General features: G+C 38.1%; 1 protein-coding gene across 2 annotated transcripts in view; it reads right to left on the bottom strand.

Annotated features, from left to right (window-relative positions):
* Positions 1 to 345: 345 nt before the first annotated feature.
* Positions 346 to 15,824, bottom strand: part of LOC124631665 — a 65,676-nt gene continuing 50,197 nt past the window's right edge. The window contains exons 3-8 of one of the 2 annotated variants that reach the window (XM_047166166.1): positions 8,431 to 8,574; positions 7,364 to 7,525; positions 6,989 to 7,165; positions 6,621 to 6,755; positions 3,732 to 3,976; positions 346 to 2,908 (exon numbers count right to left, since the gene is read on the bottom strand). In XM_047166166.1, coding sequence (XP_047022122.1) covers positions 2,840 to 2,908; positions 3,732 to 3,976; positions 6,621 to 6,755; positions 6,989 to 7,165; positions 7,364 to 7,525; positions 8,431 to 8,574 — 932 coding nt within the window. In that variant the 3' untranslated portion in view covers positions 346 to 2,839. Of the gene's footprint in view, positions 2,909 to 3,731; positions 3,977 to 6,524; positions 6,756 to 6,988; positions 7,166 to 7,363; positions 7,526 to 8,430; positions 8,575 to 15,824 lie in introns of both variants that reach the window. The other variant, XM_047166165.1, reaches the window with a different exon arrangement.

The following is a 15,824-nucleotide window of genomic DNA, read 5'->3' as shown; positions in this document are numbered from 1 at the left end:
CTGAAGCCTTTTGAAGTTTTTATTGAGATGTTCATTGTTCTGGAAAAATATTAATGAAATTCTTTTCTTTAGAAGCCATATTATTATTAGCCGTGGGCTTGATCAATTTGGCTATGATTTGTTCATGCTTAGGTATATTTGTAAGAGGTCTTTTGGAAAATAAATATGGGATTCTTTATATAATGATATTAATTGTTGTAAAAACTACATCTTGGGTTTCAGCAGCTGTTTTCAATAAGGTCACGAGGCTTTGTTTCCTATGGAGACCTTTTTAGTAATCAAGTCATCAAGTGATCTCTCTGCAGGGTCAACACCAACATAAAAATACAAATAAAACACGCCAAATTCAGTTGACATTTTATTTTGGCAATGCAAACAGCGATAAACACAACATACCCGACTTGGATCCAAGTACGTGAGTACTGCAAACTGGTGGGACCGCGTTTAATTTGTGCTATTACAAAACAACGGGATACTTCTCGTTAAGTAACTACGTTTTATTATCACGATTACATAATTTGATCGAATTTTTTTCATTGATGCCTTTCACTGTCTGCTCCTTTCCATTAAAAAAAAGAAAACTCATCAAGTATCATTTGTCAATTCTCTCGTACCATGATTACGTATTTTAAAACATTGAAAGCTCACATTTAGATGTCTTTATTACATAGAAACATTTGGTTAGTATCAATCACCGTTAGGAATAGTTTACACATGAGTTTTAGTAAGTATCAGTCCAGTAAAGATATTCATAGAATTTGAAATTACGCTATGTATAGAATAGCTATAGAAGATGGAGTTCAGTAGCTGTATTAACACTGAAACATATTTCACTCACTGAAAATACTGACTGCCGGTGACGTTTATCAGTAATGCCTTTTTCAGAACACTCTCACGCTGTTACATTGAAGAATAAATAGTTAAAGACAGGAAGGTGAAGATAATTAGATTCAATTATCCTATCTAACATTTATCTTATAAATTCAAAACTATCAGTTTTCTGTCAGTAAGCATAAACCTAAGACATTCTGCTAATCTTTCCATTTGACCTCCTCACTTATAATATTACATTGCAGATTTTCATACATTTCTTGTCTCTGTAACTTTCCATTAAAAATATTTATTTGTACGAAACAGTCGCTTGCTTAAGTTACAAGAAAACTGCTTATGCTGAACTTTGAGATATACATAGACATTTATTAAGCCGTAGGATCAATTTAAACTTATATAGACAGAAAAACTTAGGAGAACTAATTTATAATAGCAAACAGGTACGATATAAACTTATTATTGAAGAGAACAACAAAAGACAAAACAATAGATTCATCAATTTTTGTTAATCAGTTGATCACTAATGAAGTCTATCAAGGTAAACCTTTAGGAACAAATCGAAAAAAAAAACACTGGGAGGAATATTAAGAAAGAGCAGCAGAAATAAATAAACTAGTCAAAGCGTGGACGTTCAAGATGGAAGACGTATGATAATTCTTTCTAAAACTATCATCTAGCTTTGAGAAGTTCAAAAATTATTTGAAGCAGACAGTTCAAGACAGCCAATATCAGCAAGCGAACACTAAATTAACTATTTCTCGAACTATTTATTTACATTATTACGAGTACAAAATGTTTTGTCTATACTTCATTCATCACACTCTTCCGTGTCCCAGTTTCCTGAACTATAAGGCCTGGCCGGAGCCACATTGCAACCACTCCATACCTATGTTACCTTAAAATGTACATGTTTTACCGAAAAACTCAATAATACAGTTATTTTAACATCCCGGCTGTATAAAATATAGGTAACAACTCTGACCAAAGATTAATTTTAGACATTGTCTATCTTTCATCGATTGATTATCGAAATAACTGTATTATTAAATTTTAGCATGACATTTAGTAAGCCTAATATCTCGCTAGTATATTCAATAAAGTAAAACAGAATGCATTGAATTCACTTATAAATCAAACCAACAATCAGGTACATTAGTTAAAGTAGATAATATAAAAATTGTTACGGCCGTTGTTAACAGTCAATATTATACTTATAAAACGATATGTTTTTAAACATAATGCGATAATTCTGTCTTTATTAAATCAACTTACACGTCCTACATGTAATAATTAACAAATGAATATAAATATATATTTCGTTTAACATCAACTTATTGCGTATATTTATCTAAATTCCACATTCAATAAATACAAATCATATAAATGCGCTTATAACAACTTTTATTAATTTAGTTTATATCTTTACATCGCTATCGATAACTAGTCTTATGTTTTTATTTTCTGGAATATTCCGAGTCCGTCGTATGCCACTTGTTTACTTATTTATTTTAGCCCTTATAATAAGAAAACTGTTTCAGCTGCTTATATTGATCAAGTCTTCTGAATAAGTTTCCTTAACCTCCCATATTTTGTAAGCCATTGCCTTTATTTTCTTTATTAGAAAAGATTTTTATAATGATTCTCTTCTAAATGTGCGTATAGCCTGTCAGAGTTGGTAATAGTATAATCCCCAGTCAATCTCCGTATTAGCAAGCAACAATACACGGAACCCGAAACTCCTCGATCTAACTATAAGCATAAGCGTTTACTTACAATATCAACAAGTGGGAGTCAAGGCTGGATATACCTCATGCGGAACTTAGGGGTTAATGAGTTCATTACAAGCACTCGACACTTCTATATACATGATGGTCGTTCACGTGGAACACTAAACGTTCTTATGTGGGAACAGTTCAGTCGGGTGGTCTTACATCCAGGCGATGGCTGGTGAGCCGTCGGACGATAGGGAGTCTAGAGACCTCCTGGTCGTCTTCCCGTGGGCCGGGTGTCAGTAAAGCGATGAGCTGGAGCAGGGGCCGTCTACCCCTTGCAACTGCTGCTCAGGGTTTGTGATCAACTGAAAAGGGTAGTTTGGGAAACAGTTCTGTTAGACACTTGCGCAAACATTTTTGATTGAAGCGTTTTTAAGTGTTTGTGGCTTTGTCTTGCAGATAGGACCAGATTGGTCCTGGGTAGTAGCTCCTATTGGCATTTGATGTGTATTTTTAAACTATTTCATAATTTACAGTTTTACTGAGATTTTTTTTTTCAACAGTGCACAGATTTTGTTGTGTCCAGTTAGCTAAACTACCTGGAGACTGAGATCTGAAATAAAAAGATATCTCTGTCTAACCTATGTAGTTATTTGTATGAGTACGGATTGCAACAGGAGGACGCCTAAATGATTCAATACAAAGGACCGTGAACTACTACAAAAAGGGCGCCAACTGTAATAATTTTAAGGTAAGTACAAAAAAGATCACTCAAATCTGGGCCAAGTACAAGGAAAAAATGACTCAGTTTTTATAAGGGGACAAAAATGTAAACGCTGTGTTATCAAGGGTCTAACTTTATAAGGAGTGTTGTGATGTCAATACTGTTTTGAAATGTGTGTATTATATGCCGAATTTCACGAATCCATACTGTAGCCAGTAGTTTGAATGATTTCTAAAAGAATCATTTATTTGTTTGGTTAAACATACGTCCACTGTTTTTAATATGACAGCAAGGCTGAATGATTTGAGAAATGTCTAGGTATCTAAAGAACTAATGACTTCCCATTTAGTTCATGCTTCATTTGCATAAATAAGTAATTCAGGTAATTCCTTCGTGAAATTCGACACGGCATCTAACCTTACATCGCCGTCTCCACTACAGAAGGACAGGAGGAATGATCATACTTCTCTAATCTCACATACAGACGGTAGCAGTCCATCTGTGGAGTTGTTGGGCGAGCGAGGCGACGGCGTGGGTGCGTGCTTCGGCACGTCGCGCCCGGCCGCCATCTTGTCGTGTAGCTGCGCCAGTCGCATGCTCATCTGTCTCCTCTCCTTCTGCTCTCTTTCTCTCTCCCAACGCCGAGCGCTATAGCTTCGGATAGACGATGAACTGCTCTGCACGGAGGTTAGACTTGGACGTCGCGAACCTGCGGAAAAAAGATACAATTAGGACTGCTTGTGGTGCAGAAGGGGACAGGTGATGCGTGCTACTTTTTGTTCTTTGGTATCATTTTGTGTGTTGTGAGAAGCGATTGATACTTGTCTTATCTTCAAAGAGTTGTAAGAAAAAATGTACAGCCGTGGAAGTTGTGAAAGCTTATTTTAAAATTGTGGGATCCATTTGTTTTATGGGGTTTTCTTTTAAATATTTCATCATAGGTATTTCAAAATTGATATTTACAGTTAGCATCACGTAGAACGAACAGGTAGCAAAGCGGTTAGCAATGATCAAAATATGTTTAAATACATGGGGAGACAAACGGTCAGTACCTAATTAACATGTCATGAATTTAATACTCTTAATTGTAAGGTGTAGGTCCTAAATACTTGTAATCACAGCAATGTCTAAATACTTGGAACTGCTCAGGTTCCTTCTAACTACTCACAGATTATTCGGAAGAATGTTGGAAATAGCCAAACTACATAATTGAAAAATAAAACCTATTCCATGTCCAACATTTGAAGATATTGTTTTCAGAAATAGTATCAGAGATATCTACATAGGGATCTTCGTTGTCAAACTGGTAGCTTAGATTTAGGCGCTGAACCTTGAATAGGTACGGGATCGAGTAGAGGAAGTAAAGGCAGATAGCAGAAGTTTCTGTGATAGAAAATGAATAAAAATTTTTGGGAAACATCAAACTTTGGTGGAATCAGAAAACTTTAGATTTTATTCGTTTTTGAAGAGTAGGTAACCCTTGAAAATTGGCATGTTTGTCAATTTGTACTTATGTTGGGCTCCAAAGAACATATAGGTGAGTGAAAGCGTACGCTTACATGCACAGCCAGTGAGGTGTAACAAATATAAGCGAAGAAGCAGTGTCACCCCTTGACGAAGGCACTTCGTAACCCCATTAGCGGCAACGAAAACATCAAAAGTGTATGAGATCCTCATATATTCTCGATATTTATGTTCCCGATAAAAGTTTTATCCAGTGAGGTCGTCAGGGGCGTTGGGCCCATGAAACTGAAGCTTTCGCCCACCTCCGATTGTGCGAACAGTACTACATGTATGTCAATCGCAGAAGTTATTGTTCGAGGTCAGCTGCAAGAGCGTGTGAATTGTGACGATCGATATCGATTACATGATCCTGACTGCGTTCATGTTGAGTACAAGCTAAGAGTTTAAAGTGTGAGAATTTGTGAGAATATAAAATATCCTGATCAATATCTGTGTTATTTTAGTAATTGTGTCAGAAAATGGAATCAGTCGAAGCGATCAACTTCCATGCAGCACTGTGTAAAGTGTGAAGCAAATTGAAAATACATACATTTACATTTCTGGCAAAGTCTGCCATCTTCAAGTCATGATTTTTCATCTTCAGTTTCGTTAGCACATACAAATAAGGCGTGTGGGAAATAGAAAGACAGAAAGGACCATGGCCATCTTGCTCGCGCCGCACTTCATCCTGCGACTGTCGCGCCACGCTCCACAAGCCGCAGCCACGAGTAAAGCCTCACACACAGTAAGCCGTACTTACGCCAGAAATGACTGCCGCCAAATATGCTGAGAAGAACAACCTAGCGTATAAACACTTCAGATGATGCATGAGCATCAACATTAGAGAGACAAGAAATCAAAGAATAGGTTCTCGAAATATTAATAGACATCAATGTGGTAATCAGGAAACCTTAGTTACCGAAGTTGAACATAAAATTTTCCTGTACATATTCTTGGAATATTTCAGAATTAGTTAGGTCATGGTATTACAGGCCTATATGAAAAATAAGTGTTGTTAACTTTGGCTGTTTTATAATCCAGTATATGCTAAACAATGATACACAATCAACGGATTTAAATAAAAAGATCAAGCTTACTTTTCTGTCTGTGTTGACACAGACTTGATTGTTGAGTGGATGGACACTGGACAGATTATTACAAGTAGATGGATATTTGGAAGATTCCGGCACCTTTTAGGGAAATTGGTGGTATCCAATACCTATATATGAAGTGGAAAATTGCACCCAGATAGTTCAAGTGCGAAAATGCACGAATATTTGCCACCATTGGATATATTTCAGCATATTCGGCGGTGGAGTGGTGGTCAGTCGCAGACTGGAGTCAGTCCTGGTCGCTAACACCGAGACGCAACATCTAACGGACACGGCCGACGACGACACATGCGCCCCCACCCTCCCCCCATGCCGCGCCTGCTCCAAGGGCACGTAGTCACAGAGAGATAGCTTTGGAATTTTGTTGCTTGTTTTGGGTTGTGCTTACTCTCTGGTTGTTTGTCCTCATATTAAACTGAAAAGTACCATGAGCTGAAGTTTAACTATTTGATAAACTCCAGATCACAGACGGTTGTCACATGCATATCAATGAAAGATTCCTTAGAATTTCAATGGTTCGAACGAAATCAGGTCTCAATGTTCCGGAGCCGGCCGGCATGGAGGCCGGGCACGGGAGCCGGCGGGGCCGGACACCGAGACGTGCAGATGATGGGACCGCGCCGCATACATTATCCAGATCACCTTTGGCGGCGCACTTAGGCGGGTGCGCGCCGCCGTCCCGCCTTACGGCCCTGAGGTGGCGCGAGATGAGCAAGATGGCCGCCGTGCGCGCCGCACCTGCGCGCGACGCCGACACCGCCACGCCGCGCCGCGACGCGCGTCGCGAGCTCGTCTCCGCCTCCAGCGTGCCGCTGGTACACCCGCTGCGTGACGATGCACGGGACGATGCGCGCGTCGCGCTCAGCGTGCCTCCTGCGCACACACTAGCTCATAGCGATACACAAACTCCTATGTACCAATAGTGGTCTAAGGATCCAGATTAGCGCTGACTAAGATACTTAGAGCTTGACAATCACTCGTAGGTACTTTTGGACTTTGAAATCGTAGTCTTATTCCAACTCTCACTTATCTAGACGCTTACTTTGAAGACCATCTCAATTTTAGCATATACAGGCAAACTTTAAATAATTTATATTCTATCTGACCTGTGTCATTGAGCGAGTAGAGACAGGGCGGCGTGAGCCTGGCGTCGGCGAGGTGCGTGGGGTGGTAGCGCGCCTTGGTGTACAGGTGCAGCACCATGCACAGCAGCCCGCCTAGCACGAAGATGCCCGACGCCACGCCCAGCAGCGTCGGCATGTCGGCCGTCAGCAACACCAGGTCTGGAGACAGCAAAAATTCAATTTTCTACTACAACAATCGATGTTTTTACCAAACTTCTCGATCCCGGATGACTATTGTTTTTAAGATTACTCCTTTCAGGTGTTCCTTCATAGTTATTAGATCTGTTTGATGACGAATATTTGTAATGCTTTGGTGGTATAACTAATCTAGTCCATTGTTTATTCAAATGAAGTCACCTTCGGTGCAGAAAATTCTGGAAGTGGGTCTGGTGTGGCTGGTCTGGTGGTACCCGGCGTCGCACTGGCAGTACGCGTTGTGGTTGACCTGCACACACGACGCGTGCGTGTCGAACGCCTTGCACGTCTCCCGGTAGAAACACTGCTCACCCAATTTCTTCGCTGAAAATACAAACAAAACCACCTAAATAGCCAATATTTCAATACAGCAAAGTAGAATGTTATCTAACATTCAGCAAAACACAATATACTTGTACAACAGTCTATCAGTTGTTCACCCAAGTTTCGAACAACGCAACTTGTTCTAAAAGGGATAAAAGGAGACCTTGGGAGTTCCCGGCTCGAAGGCTCACCAACTCACAAATAATGGAAACGATTGAACAGTTTTATTCCAACAAGTATTATTCTGAGGTTTCCATTGCGAAGACACGTGACGTTTAACAAAGGTTTTGGAAACGTGATGTCAAATATTCGTTACGGCTTTTGTAATCAAGAAATGAAATGTGATATTGTGATTTGTGATGTCTAACCTATTTATGGTCGCAAGGACGTCATACATTTTCTTCATATTTATATAAGAAATGCTGAGGTTCTGGACATTGAGACAGCGAGTTAAAGCATGTTAATTGTATGCAAATACTGTTTGGTTTAACCTCGCAGACAGTGCTACTCGCACGAAAAGAAGAATAGTTAGAAATTGAAATGAGATACAAGCACGCTTTTGTGTCGTGCTCAGAGCTATGGGTCAAAATTCTACACTTTATGTTAAGTCTTGTCTCAGCTTATCACACTACTTATACGTAGATGATTTTGTTGAATAGTAAAAACTTTAATTAAATAATGCAATTGTCAGCTATGTTGCTAGAAGTTCATCATCAGTTCTTTTTTCCAGCCATAACACTAGTAATCGATGAAAGTGTGTTTGGGAGTGCTGTCCTTTGCAATTTTTGACGTGAAGAAGTGCTCATTGAATTAGCCTAATTTCAATAAACAACTTAGACTTTGAACTGATATTTTAGCCTTCTTTACTTAATTTTGGTCTTATCACACTATAGATGATGTCATACCTTTAGCGCATCCCTGTGCCACCCCCACGGAGACGGGGTGCTTGGGGTCACACTGGCAGGTCGTCGTGGTGGGGTCACAGTACACGTGCATGAGCTTCGGGTTGCACGTGAACTCACACGGTGACCCCAGGTACATGCCCTTCTCTGGAAACGAAATAATAGCTGGTTAGCTAAAGATTTTTGGGATATAACAAAGTTGCGGGAGTGAGATGTGGGTTTAGTCTGCGGGTTGTTCGAAAGAGATACCGCGTCCCTGGTACATAAATTGCCAACGACAGAACACGACGGTTTTTAGTCAGTAAGAGTCTGACACTCCCTCACCGCTGCTAACTCACAGCGGGAGGGGTCATTTGATGATTTTTGACGTCGTTAAAAAAAAATGGTGTGGGTTTAGTAGAAGATGTTACAAGATTCAATTGCGCTAGATGCAATTTCTGAATCCTGTATATTTCCTGGAAAAATTCCAAAGCAATTGGTCTCTTATTGTAACAACGTGTATCTAATGATATCGAATGGTCCTTATAGGCAGTGAGGAGTCTGGAAGAATGTTTCAATGGCATACAAGGGCCTGAGGTTCCAGCATTATTTCTTCTTCATATTTTCCTTTATTCTCACATATTGTATCAAAACATAATAGTATAAATTATACGTAGACAACATTCATGATATTTTCGTACACCATTAGTCAGAAGCGCTGGCGACCAAGATATATTCAGACAGTAGTCAAATTAATTATGAGAATGTCGTGGAATTCCCATGAGACCTAAAAATAAACGGAACATTTCGAACTCTTGAGAATTTATTGATATTTTTGGCACATAAAATATTTTCCCTACAATTTTTTTTATATACCTGCTGCAAGTCTCAGAAATGGAGTTATAAATAGGTACCAATGCCTTTCAATTAGTTAGTTCATTTAGTTTAGTTTCCTTTTAGTGAGTCGTACATGTCTAGGGTGTACAAAGCCTTAATTATGTACGGTACTATGGCGGATTGAAGCTAAACTCTTGGCAAGGGTTTGAAGTGTCTCACTTGATCCAAACCTAAGCTAGACGGAACTGTTCGGAGCTTACCACATCATTAATAGGCCTTCAGGATCGACTCTTTAGTACATAAGTCCTTTTGGGAAGATCTAGCAGATCTCTATAAAGGGTGCTCTAAGAACTCTCATACACATTATGGTGTTTCAATTAGGCAGACCAGTTCTTTATGAGCTCGTAGGAAGGTCCGAATCAAAGTATGACCGTTTTAAAGTTGTATATTTTTTCAGGCTAGGGCGATACTCGATCTTTATATTATAGGTTTAGAAAAAAAAAATAGCAATCTCGGTCATCTAGGTTCCTGCGCCGTATTGAAACATGATATGATTACAAGCAAAGGGCGAATGTAAAAGGATATCCCCTACCATATTTAGCGTTACTTTAAAAACTTATATTTAACAGTATCCATTCACCAGAACTCATTAATATCCAAAAATAGCGCCTGTATTTTCCAAAAAGGGCCTTTCCTTTTTCTCAGAACACTTTTCTAAGTTGTAGGTACCAGGCAAACAGGAAACCTTGAAAGTACACGACAAGTTATTTGAAGGTGTTAATGAGAACATCAAAGAGTAAAGTTTCCCACTTAACGTCAGCGGCAATACGATAGTGTTGGCTCAAACAAAACTAATTATAATTTTATAACGTTTTTATGTTAACACTTATGATATTAGAAAAGTTTTAATTGTGACAAGGTTAAGGATGTTGCTCTTTTCTTATAGATTTTCTTGTTTTAGGTAGCTGGATAAGAACTTGCTTCCAAGAGCAGATTTAGACAGCAAGAATACTTTTCAGTCCCCATACTTCTGATCGCTAGGTAAGCAAACCGGCATAGCTTTTGTATCTTTGCGTGTATTCTTATGGATCTAAGATTTTGCGACCAAAAATATGGTATAGATATTTTTAATCTTAATTAATGACTCAAATACTCAACACCACTTCACAATATCTCTCCAAAGCTTTCATTTCGAATCTATAATCGGAAGTCACCTTTGGCACAGTCGAGTGGAGACATCGGTCGTCTGAAATCGAATCACGCCTGACCTTTCGGCGTCCTTGGATTGAACAGATATGCTCGCTGCCAGGGACCAAGGGAGCATTGAATTCCTTATCTAGGACCCGATCAGGACCTATTTTCCGTTTAGGGATTGCTGAATGTGGTTTGGGTGTGAAGTTTTGGAATTTAGGCTGTTGAAGTCTTCCTGGCTGATTTATGTCAAATAATTTTGCAGTATTTCCCGTACATAGTTTCTACTGGGACTAAGAAACTCTCTTGAGATCATTATTTCATATCATTCGATGTATGTATGTTGTATATGTCACCGTAAGATTACAAACATCGTTAGATTACAATCTATCTCGAGAGATTGTAAACTGTCGAATTATTGTGAACCGTAACATCTGATTGCAATTTAACGCATTATGTATGTTGCCTTCTAAATTACTAAGTCAGCCACAATTAATAAAGCGTCGAGCATCTAAATAATACTATCTTAGCCACGAGTTATCTTCCACTCTAAATACAACTCAGCATGATGGTTATTTTTTTGCATCTAAATTTGTAGCATGCATTCTAACAGTAAACTTCTTAAATACTATTAAATGACATCATAAAAATATTTATTTACCTTCTCATTTTTTAACTCGTACCTACTGAGTTTTTTGTTTAAAATATAACACATCCCATATTAATTGACCCAGCATGGAAGTAAGCATGCAACATGCAGCAAGCATAGCTTCTGTCACGGCTCCGGCGCTGCGGGGCTCCGGCGGTCCCATGCGAGCTTATCGTCGCAGATGGTTTTCACGCTCACCACCGCAGCTTCGGCTTGCTGGCCGGCAGAGCCGGCCAGCCTCAGCCGCGGCGGCGAGCGCTGAAACTACCTGCGCCTCAGCTCGCAGGCCGCCTCGCCCCTCCGCGCCTACGCGGTTTTGAATTGCACTCTAGGGGTAGGGCAGACAAGACTACGTGGAGTCGGTTTTGCAGCGATTCGTTTTCGTCACTAACTTCAATTTTTAATACAATTTTTAATTGTGTGTAATTTGAGTCTTAAAAATTAAGTACAATTTTTGATTTTATAAAAAATTAAACCGTCACTTATTTTTGCACGTCAAAGAGCTGTGACACCGGGAGTTGCAAAGAACATTGTCTTTTTTGACGTTCTACCAATCAGCGCGCAAGATGCATTCCGTTCTACGCCAGTTGACAATTTGACCGCTCTACATCGCTCTCGATCTTACAAAAAGACTGACCAATCAGGGAGAGCTTTCGGACAGTTGACAATTTGACAATTTCTCATCGATAGATTATAATATAGCGAAAAATAATGCGTTAAATTGCAATCAGGTGTTACGGTTTACAATAATTCGACAGTTTACAATCTCTCGAGATAGATTGTAATCTAACGATGTTTGTAATCTTACGGTAACATATATATTATATATATTTAAAAATCATCGTTGTGTAAATTACATCTATATATGAGCGTAATTTCGTGTTAGAAAATGACTATGTTGTCCGTTGATTATTGGCAAATTCTGTGTCTAAAATTCTGACTAAATAAAACTTAGCCCATGTAAGATATAATAAAACATAAAAAAAATATCGGCTTTCAAAAGTCACGCAATTAGTAAGTACCTAAATCAAATACCTAAGTAAGTGACAAATCACTTAAAACCCAACCAATAAAAACGTTAACTCAACAAAACGCTTATTACTTTACGAGGCAAGCTAATAAACATAGCTTATGTTATACAATCGAGGCGGAACCACCGGAAGTAGGCTTCACCGGAAGCGAACTCGACGTTCGATTGAGAACGGAGCCTTGGAACTTCTCTCGCGTTCAGGTTTTTTTTCTTTTTTTTTCTCCAAGTTTTCCAGCAAATAGGTCGGTTGTAACTAAATGGCACATTATTAAAGTTCTGTTGGATTTGCTATAAGAGTTTAAGTGGTGGATAAAAGAGGGTGTGAAGATTATTTCTAAGCGGATTACTATGGATTGTGTACGGTATTTACGTGATAAGTCAATTAATTAAGAACGATTAGATTGGTGTTTGTTTTGCGTGAAAATTAACACGTTTCTTCTGTTATTTTTGTTTTTGGCGGCGTTATTTCCTAGTGCCAGTAATTCTCTTCTCAGTACCTAGCAATCGTACTTACAATTCCACGTCAGAGGAAGTCGGGTGGAATTGAGAGAACTCTGAGACTATGGCTGTTCGAAGGTTAAAGTCACTCGATAAAAAGACGAATGCGAAAGAACTACGAAAACACTAAAAAATATACTATATTGTCACTTGTAACATTGTATACACTTGTGGACAGTATCATTTATCCAAATTTCAGTTCTTAACACAACAACTCGTGAACAGATTAACCAGGAAAACCATTTCCCACTTGAGTACACTGAATAATAGATGAACCGAGTTTCAGTAAGTCAAACTAACATTTACTTTTGGAGATACCTAAGTTCGAAAAGCTAGTGTGAATCAGTGTTGATTTAGTATCTACTGGTCAAATAACTGCGATCCATGGAAGAGAAGTAAGTAGTTATTAAGCAAACTAAGTTGCTTGTTTTTTGGCACTTGATTGAAGTAAAGGATATAGGCGATTATCAAGGAGTAATCATGGTAATATGAGTTTGTTTGAATTCGTGAAATTCAGGAACCACATCACCGCTTTAAAAAAAAATTCAGTGCAGATACCCTATTTGTCGAAGAAAGAATTAGGTTGCAGCCTTGATATTATTATGTGAGTAAATCTATAATCTAATCGAATGTTATAAAATATTACCTTAAAATTATTGTATGCCATTATGGCGGGTCATAGCTGTGTACAATTTAAAAACCATGTAACAACTCACTGTTTACCTATGTACCACAATAAAGAATATTTGTATTTGTAAGAATTAGGTTATTTTTAATCCGGGTACGCGGAGAAGTTCCCTCGAAACATCGGCTGAAACCGCAGGGAACAGCTAGATAGTTCAATATAATCAGTTTCCTTAAACACATCTTGCCAAGTTAACACCCCTTATAAAGCCACAATTCTCAAATATTTCTCCATTGCTTGATATAAGCAGCGGACGCCATATGGCACTACAATTTAGCCATCAAGTATGACCATATACGCGTGCGTATATGTCTGTCTATATGTTTGTATGTAGGAACTAGACCATATCTGTGTCCGCAAGGCTTCTCGGCCGCAAGGCAAGCTGTTACGTATGAATACGTTTTATTGTGGTAAGGACAGATAAACGCAAAATTATGATAATCTTGTAATTATTGTGAGGATGCGTAATTTCGATGATTTTGGAAGAAACAAGAGAGACAATAAAAATAAACGATAAGACACATATTTTCACCACCTAAAGATTATATTTAGTTTCATTCAAGGTATTTTTATTTACCCAAGTTCTTTTAGGAAGGGTAATCAGAGTTATCTACAACCCCTTTGCCAGAAATGAAACAGCTTTAAAGTTAAATTATTGAAGAAACAACAATCATTAAATTGTATAAAAAATATTATTAATTCTTTACAAAAATATTTACCACTTCTTTTAAAAAGCTATTCTTTTGTAAAAATAAAAAGCAAGGTAACACATTACCTTCCAAGAGCAGTAACTAAACGCAGAGTAAAAGCCACTGGTGCATAACAACCATTTTGTAAAAGCGTTGCAATAAGAGTCACTTTGCTAGCAAATATGTTGAACATTTTCTAAGCGACTGTACCTACCTACTTACATCGTATGTGGGGCTGGCACCGTATAAAACATAACTAAGTAGGTACATTAAAAAAAAAATGAAGAAAATATAAGTAGGTATATTAGAGAAAATCGGGAGAAAAAGTACATATTAATTTATAATCATTATTTCTTTCTCCATGCAGATTTTTTGCTGTCACGAAAGTTTCTTTCTGAAATACTTCGTTCACGACATTGTCAAAAATAAAGTATTTTTCTCAACATAAGTATAGTAGGTACAACTGATTGAACGATTGATTGATTTGATTGTACCTACGATTATTTTATAGTACGTGTGGCAACCCCCCTCGTATTACCTTACATTGTTTGTAGCCATGAGCCCCTTATTACAAGGACCTCTTCGATGTTATATTGGAGAACCTCTTGGCTCTCAAATAATCGTGTTGTTACGATGATATCCCGATTGCGATCCGACTTTCTTTTTTTCTTTCTTTTTCTTTTCGGAGGGAATGATAAAGATTTTGTTTGTCAGTCGGGGACTGAAGTATTAGATGCTGTTTTTGCACTTTAAAGAAACTTGAATGTGAGAATACTGACATTTATTGTAATGCGATAAATAATATTCTTATTAAATAAATAGATCACTAAACCTAAGCCAATTCTACTCATCTACAGTTATAAGTATAACGAGGTTCCAGAACTAGGGAATCGTCTAGAAAAATTCCTTCCCCGCTGGAAGCTACACTATCCCCGGCTAACCCAGGCTGCATTTTATCCGGATGCGGGAAGTTATTTCCATCGGAAGAGGAAGAGAAACAGCTAGCGACATATGAAAACATCAACTTCGCCCACACATTCATCAAAATATAACTCGCAGTTCAAATCTAACGTCGGCAACTAATCTACAATTCGATTTAGCTGCCTAACAGCGATGCGAACTATGTTGCTATAGTTCTGACGAGGTCAGAACCCGAGGTCGGCTGTCATACCCGACGCCTGAACAAAGGTTATTAGCAGATTTCTATCGCCAATTAGCTTATGAAACCAGTCTGCTACGGTAAACTCAAATGCAGAACATTATATAAGAACTTTTTTCCAAAATAAAACTATAAACAACGCTTAAAAAGGAGAACAACATTTAGGAATAATGGAACGTTTTATTTTTGAAATGCGAACGTGACAAAACAAAAGCGCAATGGTCCGCTTAACTGGGATATTGCTATAAAATTTTATGCAGGCGTTTCCGTAACTGCGAATTCACAGTTACGTACATATGTTCGGTGGCAAATTAAGATTATACCCACTACAAAGTGCAGTAAAATGCAATACTATTGCTGTCAAAGTGTGTTTTTAGGTCAAGTAAGTGTATTTTTAGAAATAAATGTACGTAATGTGCTTGTGTTTTATGCTGTAATTTTATGTGTACTATGACCCGTGACGACCTATAACGATTGAAAGATATCATCGACTTCAATCTATCAATTTAATGGAGGTAGATATAACTAAGCTATCATTTTGTTTAAAGACACTATTTAATTCATTAGGTAAGTAATTAAGGTTAAATAGATTTCAGAGATGCTGCAGATATTATTACATTGTTAATGATGGCATTATTATGACTTGGCTTCCGAAGCAAGGCTGGAAGCTAGAATATTAT

The sequence above is a fragment of the Helicoverpa zea genome, chromosome 7, assembly GCF_022581195.2.
Source record: "Helicoverpa zea isolate HzStark_Cry1AcR chromosome 7, ilHelZeax1.1, whole genome shotgun sequence".
Taxonomy (NCBI): Eukaryota; Metazoa; Arthropoda; class Insecta; order Lepidoptera; family Noctuidae; genus Helicoverpa; species Helicoverpa zea.
This window is presented reverse-complemented; position numbering and strand designations above follow the sequence as displayed.